At 34.5% G+C, this 8,111-nt stretch overlaps 3 protein-coding genes across 3 annotated transcripts in view; 2 read left to right on the top strand and 1 right to left on the bottom strand.

The window, feature by feature from the left end:
- The window catches only part of LOAG_17972 (hypothetical protein), a 4,183-nt gene extending 3,089 nt beyond the window's left edge, over positions 1-1,094 (top strand). The window contains exons 8-10 of the mRNA XM_020450641.1: positions 123-296; positions 518-639; positions 801-1,094. Of these exons, the coding sequence (XP_020305654.1) occupies positions 123-296; positions 518-639; positions 801-1,046 (542 nt within the window). The 3' untranslated portion in view covers positions 1,047-1,094. The remainder of the gene's footprint in view (positions 1-122; positions 297-517; positions 640-800) is intronic.
- A 994-nt stretch (positions 1,095-2,088) lies between these two features.
- LOAG_17971 (hypothetical protein) lies at positions 2,089-6,223 on the bottom strand. Its single transcript, XM_020450640.1, has 10 exons — positions 6,143-6,223; positions 5,537-5,677; positions 4,955-5,030; positions 4,410-4,538; positions 4,059-4,180; positions 3,577-3,751; positions 3,306-3,396; positions 2,889-3,151; positions 2,325-2,462; positions 2,089-2,247 (listed from the first exon to the last, which is right to left on the bottom strand). Exons 1-10 carry the CDS (start codon positions 6,166-6,168, stop codon positions 2,212-2,214), a joined length of 1,197 nt encoding a protein of 398 aa, XP_020305653.1. The 5' UTR covers positions 6,169-6,223; the 3' UTR covers positions 2,089-2,211.
- A 1,018-nt stretch (positions 6,224-7,241) lies between these two features.
- The window catches only part of LOAG_04871 (hypothetical protein), a gene marked incomplete at its 5' end in the record, with an annotated part of 3,374 nt that continues 2,504 nt past the window's right edge, over positions 7,242-8,111 (top strand). Inside the window, 2 exons of the mRNA XM_020446702.1 lie at positions 7,242-7,340; positions 7,571-7,682. Coding sequence (XP_020302991.1) covers positions 7,242-7,340; positions 7,571-7,682 — 211 coding nt within the window. The remainder of the gene's footprint in view (positions 7,341-7,570; positions 7,683-8,111) is intronic.

Here is an 8,111-nt window from a genome sequence, read left to right as displayed (position 1 = left end):
ACTTTGAACTCCTGTTGCTCATTTCAACCGAAAACCAGAAAATTTTTTTGAAAAATAGACTGAAGCATTTAAGATTTAACTTTGAATTCCCGAAAATCTCAGCATTCAGATAGATTCTTCAGGTGAAGAATATAAATATGGTCAAATAGGATTTAAACAATTTAATGATTTGGATATGCATTGTAAAAAGTGGAAAGTGAAGGGTGAGGAAGAGAAAATAGTTCGCAATGAATGCCTTCGAGCTTCCGCTGTTGTGTCGCTCTTTTCTTGGTTAAATGCTCAGGCTCATACGTTGGGTATGTGTTTAGTTTCTATTAAATTTTGGAAATTGTTTGTTTTTCAATTAAATGATTATCCAATTGACGATATTAACTATTCTTTATAAGATATTGCTATAAACTGCGATGTAAGTTCTGCAGAAAATTCTCATTGAAAGGCAAATGAAAAAAGGATATCTATCAGAACTTAAATTGGAAAATTGAAAAACAATAATTTCGGGTTACGATCTCTTTTTCAGGTTTCACACAATACAACGATATCGAATATCCGCTTGTATCACAGTTAGTAATGTCGGATGGAAAGCAGTTTTTCTTTGCCATAGCTCAACTGAACACTTTACTTATTAACGTGGACATTGAGGTGCGTTTTTTTAAATATATTTATTTACGTAAGTCATGCTTATCACTTAGGCTTAATTTTATCTAAGTTAAAGTTCCTTATCTTTGATTTGTTTCAACCTTTTCCTCAAATTTATAGGTACGGAAAACTTTCAGCATGCTTTTCTTCTTTCTTCTTTGTAGGGAATTATAAATAAACGTTCGAATTTGTGCTACGTGGAAGGACCATTAAATCTATATAACCGATATGATCACGATAAAGGTACATTTGAATTTGGTGAAACGGATACGAAAGTAAACAATTTTAATCCACACGTGCTCGGTCGATTGATGCAAATGCTTGTGAGAGATTTGCCTGCAAGGAGAGAGATGATAGATAATTCGGTGGTGTCAAAGTATATTCCTGTAACGTTTGATGGTGTTCCATAATATGTTGTTAATTTGTGCTGGAACAATTAATTAAATAAAGTATCGAAGTCTATTACAAAAAAGCCTTAACCTGGAGTTATTGCTAGATGTCTGAGACCATTTCCTTCACATAACTCTGGGTTCTAATTAATATGGCATTTATGACAATTATTTACGCAAGTGGTCGTGTAGATTTTCAAACCACTTTGGATACTCTGCCTTGCACTTTCTATGTCAAAACAGCTTCAAAATGGGATCAGAACTGTTCTTTCGCTTCAATTCTATTGATTTTGATCGCTGTTAAAAATTAATGTTGGAGAAATCATACAGCTGCATATTCTTCCTAATTAAAACTACATATGATGTTGCAGTCTCAATATTTAGGACACTTAAATGCCAAATCCTAATATTTCCCAAATATCCATTTTAAACTTTTTTTGCTCAATATTCGTGCTTCATCAGCAGTTCGGCTATTCGTAAAAAAACTGGATTACGTAGGAAGCCTCCATTAGACTCTGCCATAGGAGAATAAGCCTTTGTTAGATCTTTTTTCCAAATAAAAAGAACAAATAAGAATTTCATTTTCTCATGTTTATTCGGAATCATGATATGAAAGGCATGGGATACCATCCGTGTTTTATGACGTTTCAACTTCTACTAAGACTTGTATCGGGATGTCAATAAGACATTTACATTTTTTAGCAGCTTGCATAAGAAGTATTTGTGCGCGTAGGATCTATTGTTATTTCAAAATAAAATATTGCTGAGGTTACGACAATGACGTAGCATTACCTTATTTTCATGACGAGCAATGTATGGACGTAAGATTACTCTGTCACATGTCACAGTATGTGAACACAAGGAATTTGGCAAGTTCTCATTGGGAAATACCGTTCCCTTATCTATGACAATATACTAGAGTACAGGGCGTATGGTTATCGTTGGTGAATCCAAAAATGAGATTTTAATCCATGCCTGGCTCAATAGAACCTATCTATTCCAAAGGATAGAGGACGATTAATATTCCAAAGCGTTGTGTTTGAGCGTGTCAAAAGACAAATAACCAGTTACTTTAAATATGCGGACGTAAAAATCATTACAAAACATAGAAAATTTTAAAAAATTCATTCCCAATGCATGGTGATACTACAATTCAGTTGTTTTCACTTCCTAACACACCATTCGTTTATTTTGTCGTCTTATCATCATTTTTATCTTCTTTCTGAAAATATTCAAATACAACTCTAAATTCTTTTTTTTTATTCGGAAGGTTGTATAGAAGTGTCAGAAAGAATTTACCTTTTCTCTGGCCGCAGCAGCACTATTGACCGCATCACGAACTTCCTGCGAATTTGGGTCTACGCCAGGTAGGTCCGCCAGAAGTTGACGAAGTAATTCAGGATCACTCATCAGTTGACCAAGTTGATCATCCTCGGTCTACGAAAAATGATTAGCTTTTTGACTTAATCTACATAAGGCAATCCTCTAAGGAATTAACAGACAATGTTAGCCCTAAGAAGATCGTGCTTCGATAGCTGGTACGGAATGGAGAAATGTAATATGCCAAATAATATCAATATCAAAGCAATATCAAAGCATTGTGATTTTATCTATAGAAACCCAAACAACATCATTCATAGACTGGCTTTATAGAGCTTATTACAATTCGTTCGATTACCCTGGTGACTTTGCTGTAGGCCCCAACTCATGTGGAATTATGGCGTGAAATTGGGTAAAGATGGAATCTTGAAATTCTCTACCTTTTCTCCCATAGTTTACTTTTAAGGATTTAGTGTAACATAGAGAGCTGTATGCATGGTATGATGCTTCAGATATAAAAAATCTGAAAAAAAAGAAAGCTACCATCGTAGCGTCCCGTGTAGTAGCTGAATCGTCAACCTCCATCTCTTCAGTAGTACCGCTCTGGTCGACTTTCGGAGTAGTAGCAGTTTCCATGGCAGACATTTCAGTTGTTGCTAACTGACCAGATGTGGCCGCATTTGGCGAAGGCGTTTGTAATGTAGCGGAACTAGCAATACCCGTACCTTCCTGCATCGACATACGTAACGCCCATTCCAATTGCTGTTCTTCTGTCATTGCTCCAGGATCCATCGTCATAATATCATCTTAATATAAAAAACGAAATGTGCAAAAAAAAAAAGGATATTTCAAATCTGTATCAAAAATTTGCAAAAAGCGTCTTTTATTTATTGGAATTAAAACAGATGATAGTTATAATTTCTTCCCAACATACATACTGTCAAAGCTAGAATTACTTACTTCCAGTAGTATTTGCTGGCTGCGATTCAGTATCATCTGTCCCACCACCTCTTTGTCGTTGACGTTGTTCTTCCAATGAAACGCGAAGTGCCTTAAATTATGATACTTTGCCAAATGAAAAATAAAAAGAATTAAACGAAAAAGCATTCGAACGTTTTCTCCGCTTCTTTTAAGTGCTCTCAGCACAGGTTTTGACAGCAAAGTATACCATCAAAACTAATTTGACAGTCCAACTTTTATACATTTATTTAGAAACGATGCAATTTATAACCAGTGCTAAATCCGGATCATCTTCAGGATCAATTCCAAATTCGAATCCGCCTCCGCCTGCAGCTACTACTGGCGCAGCAGTACCATCTTCACCACGGCATATTGGTGAAGATACCAGTGCTTCCGCAAGTGATGAACTTGCCGGCACAACTACCAAATTCGAACCACTTCCTTCTCTAAACAGGAAGATTGAAAGTAAATACAATAAAGAATACTAAAAGAAGTACTACTACATATTTATAGAAAAAAGTACTATTACATTTTATAGTTATAAAGGTTATAATTCTTAATTCAACGATTGAGAAGCAGTAGTTCTACATTCATTTAACATTATGTAAGTTAGCGGTTTGCTCTACCAAAACTCAACCACCCAATATACTAAACAATGTTTGTCAGCTTACTTCTATGGAAATATCCTTTAAAATACGTTGTAACTATTTAAATTTTAGTCATTAGTGAAGTAGATCTCGTGTTACGACTTACTTTCCATTCAGCGTTTCGATAAACTGCCCCATAATTTCACTATCAGTTGAATCTGCTTCACCAAAGCATATAACATCTACTTGGACTTTCTCTTTCTTCAACTTTTTCGCAAGCTTTGTAAGCTGAATTATATAATTTTCTTTAAGCCAAAATTATTGTAAATTTTACCTCATTGTGAATCTATGTTCTCGCTATGCGTAAACTAGGTGATAAATAGGGTGAGTCACAGATACTATGGAGATTTTACACAGAAACAGGATTTTACGTGAAAATTTTTTCCTAATGACTATTTTTTTAAAAAAAAATGAACTGAGAATGATATTACATTAAGAAAAAAAGTAATAAGCAAACCTCAGCAGAATTCAAATGATCAATTGGGCTACCAATAAAGACGACAATTCGCATTTTGTGGTTTCTATTTTGACGATGCTTTAACGCCAAGTGTGCCACTTTAATTGCATTGATAAAATTTGAAGCACCCTGTAAAATAAAAAAGAATTTTGCTATAGCATTTGTTTTTACGGTTTTCCAAAAGTAAAGTTCATTAATATACACATTAATAGAAGGATGTATACTAATTGATAATTTTTTTTATTTTTGTGCGGGCGATATGCATTAAATATGCATATAACAATCAACAAAACTAGTCCGTAAAGACGTAGTACATGTCAGTTTCCCTCCATTAATTATAAGCACTTTCTTCAAACATTTTACACCTCACATAATCGATTTAGGGAAAACCTTCAGAAAATGACTGTATCCAACACCGAAACGGTTTGATGAATATTTTCATGGAAAGTTTTCAAGAAACCGATGGCAAGGTAGAGAAACATGCTGCAACTGTGCGATACCTATATTACTAGCACCACACAGAATCGAACGATGTGACCACTTACTTTTGGTTCCACTTGATGAAGTTTCATAAACAGTTTTCCGTTTTCTTGCGTCAATGTTGTCAGCACTTCCACGGTACTGCAATTGTATATTTCTTCATTAACTAACTTACAGATGGATTAAAGTGAAGACTGAAACGGCTGATTTTTTTCTTTTTTCGGAAGGCTGATGATGATGCCATCCAAAAAATGCTAATATCTATGCGTAATGCTGGAGATATAGTACTGGAAATCCGGAGGGTTTAAATCGTCTAATCTTATTTAAGATTTCAGTGAATATGAGGACAACATTCCGCAGAGTGAGCTTTATACTAAAAACTTTATACTAAAGTTTTATACTAAAAAGAACGGTGGAGCTTAAGGTAACTTGTACACCTTTGTAGAACTGTTACTATAGCCTATAATATTATAGAAAGCAAGATGTTACTTATTAACTAGTGACACCTTAGAAAATACCTTATTTTCCTACCGATAGTACTTCTGATAATGAAGGTTTACTTCTCAACTGAAATCAACTGTCAGAGACCTTATTTCTTACTAATACCCTTTTAAAACTTTTGAACCTTGCACGCACTAAAAACATACTCAGCCATAGCAATCAATCCAACAGCGTTTTCTGGATTTGCACGAAGCTTACATTGCAACACTAAATTTACAGCATCTTGTTGACACTGCAAACGGGTTGGTGCAAAATCACCGTTTCGCATCCACTCCGAATTATCAACACTGAAAATACGATATACTACACACTTCAGTAAAGCGCTTAATATATCTTATACGTACAGATATCAGTATTTGCTATCAGTATTGGCAAATATCAGTATTTGCTTCCTACTATGTAAGACAAGAGTTACAACTACAGCAACATGCGGGAATTATCTCTTTCGTATTAAAAAAAAATGCTTTGTAGCATCAGTGTGTAATGCCCAACATAATTTAAAAGGCAGACATTAAAAAGTAGACATATGTATGCATATATGCGTCCATATATGATGTCAACCTCCTCCAACATTCAAATATGCTATGACATATATTCCGGAGAGTATTTCAATCTGATTCAACGCAAACCAAAGCAGAAAAAAAAAAAACTAATCAAACAAGAAATTATCTTCTTTATCTAGTTATACAGGATATGAAAGCATCATAAAGGCCAAGAAAATTAATCACACAAAGAAAAAGTATTTAACCTACCAAATCATCGTACTTTCCTGAACCATTATGTCACACCACTATGATATGTCTTGACAACTAATGCCAATCTATCAACTGAAATAATTTAAGATACGTGTTAAATTAGTCGATCTAACCACTCGGTTTCGTGCACAGTCAAAAATAATTTGCTGAATAAAATCCTTTCCTTCCTTTGCATTATCACTAAACAGTTTTCAAATATACTTCCTTATTCTGACAGTTTAAAGTCATTTGAAGTTAGTTCTTTTTTGAATCATTTAAACTTCTTGAAGAGTGATAAAAGTATTTCGTTAAATAACTAAATAATCAGCAGGATTGGCTTTTGATAAAAATCAGTGATAACGAGATAGCAAGCAAAGAGATTTTAAGCAAACAACATGCATTGAAGTTGCAATACTTGCTCACTGAAAGCATACGTAACAGTTATACGTCTGTCATTTACACGCAAATATATATCAAATTATCCATTACATCTATCTTTACATAGGACAATCTAATTTGTGACTCTTCCGAAAACATGCAACCGGTGCATATCAGCAATCAACAGGTAAATCTTTGCATGGTAATAATTCTGTAATCTTTGCATCATTTCATATTCATCAGTGATTCACACAGGTTACCGTACTAGTATACCGATCAACACATTCGCACGTAGAACAAACAAATGTCAGCAGCCCACGTACGTCATAAATTCACGCAAACACGTACGCCAATCGAAACATGAACTCTGACCGAAGTTCCGATGCATGTCATCAAAATCGGATGCCACTACGATGTCATCCAAAACAATAAATCAGCTTGGAAATGTTTCACAGTGGGTACCATTCATGGGCTGCAAAACCATTACATAGCGGTACGATGCGCATTTGGTCGTGAGGGGTCTTCGATTGACTTGTAAGGTCTCTTCGATCGGTTGAATAAAATAGCTGTTTGGGATTTATATTGTGCTAACTGGATCCGGTTGAACGAAGCTTTTAGGAGTATACCGGATAGCTATTTAGGGTATCATTACTGGAAGAAATGATATTAATATAATCATTTGTATGACGAATTTCTCTTTCTGTTTCATCTATTAGTTGCTCTATCTATCATTAGGGGTATGAAACGGAAGAGACTTTTCTATGTTATGAAATTCTATTCAGAATATAGTACAACTCGACATTTATTAGGTACGGTGTATTATATCCCACTGTTCAAGGTAAGAAATGGGGCAAACTTAGTTCCGGAAACTTTGTTCAAAACATCGTTACATGCAATAAGTAGAAGAAATTTGCGTTAAAACTTAAGATCGCATGCGGTATTAATGGAGCATGAAATGAAAGATTTCGAAGAACTCAGTCCATATAAAATGTTAGTAGCAAAATTAACTAAATTAAAACTGAATGTTCTGACATTATAAAGGAAATAAAGTTGATTGCTATATTGCAGCGTTCAAGCGTTACAAGCAATAAAGTGTATGTTCTGCTGCAGCGCCAGCAGCACAGTAATTCTGAACTTATTGACGTGCGTGCAGAATTGTCAGCTCAGGATATCGTCATGGGTTAGTTTTAATCTACTTTTTGTGATTACTAATTTTCACATTGCTTGTTAATCCTCAGTGTCTATCCCATATACTAAAATAGTCCTTTTAAGAAGAATTCACATTTTCTTTATCATGGGTTGATTTTAAGCTGGAGGATTGTAAAATTATACAATGCTTCAGTGCTTACTATGTTACACAAACATGCTATGTTTTTACGTGAATGTAAAGTATTAATTAAAATTAATAATGAAGGAAGATTATTTCTTCAAATGGCTTGGTGATATTTAAGTATAAGTAAAAGTCATTTTACCGGCTATTAAAGCATTCTGTTGCACATCTTTTCGGTCCTCTTTTTGTCTTGGATAATTTGGGATCTTGGAGCAGTAGTCTTTCTACGTAGTATCATCTAGAAATGCTTGAGCGTATACCATCTCATTATGTTTGAAT

This window comes from Loa loa (assembly GCF_000183805.2).
Source record: "Loa loa unplaced genomic scaffold supercont3.164, whole genome shotgun sequence".
Taxonomy (NCBI): domain Eukaryota; kingdom Metazoa; phylum Nematoda; class Chromadorea; order Rhabditida; family Onchocercidae; genus Loa; species Loa loa.
This window is presented reverse-complemented; position numbering and strand designations above follow the sequence as displayed.

What these genes read in the sequence shown, in the direction of transcription:
- LOAG_17971 (XM_020450640.1), bottom strand. Translation starts at nt 6,168, where the DNA reads ATGGTTCAGGAAAGTACGATGATTTG. An exon ending in GGATTGATTGCTATGGCTGA is followed by an intron (nt 5,031 to 5,536) that starts GTATGTTTTTAG and finishes ATACAATTGCAG; the next exon opens with TACCGTGGAAGTGCTGACAA. An exon ending in TTCATCAAGTGGAACCAAAA is followed by an intron (nt 4,539 to 4,954) that starts GTAAGTGGTCAC and finishes TTTATTTTACAG; the next exon opens with GGTGCTTCAAATTTTATCAA.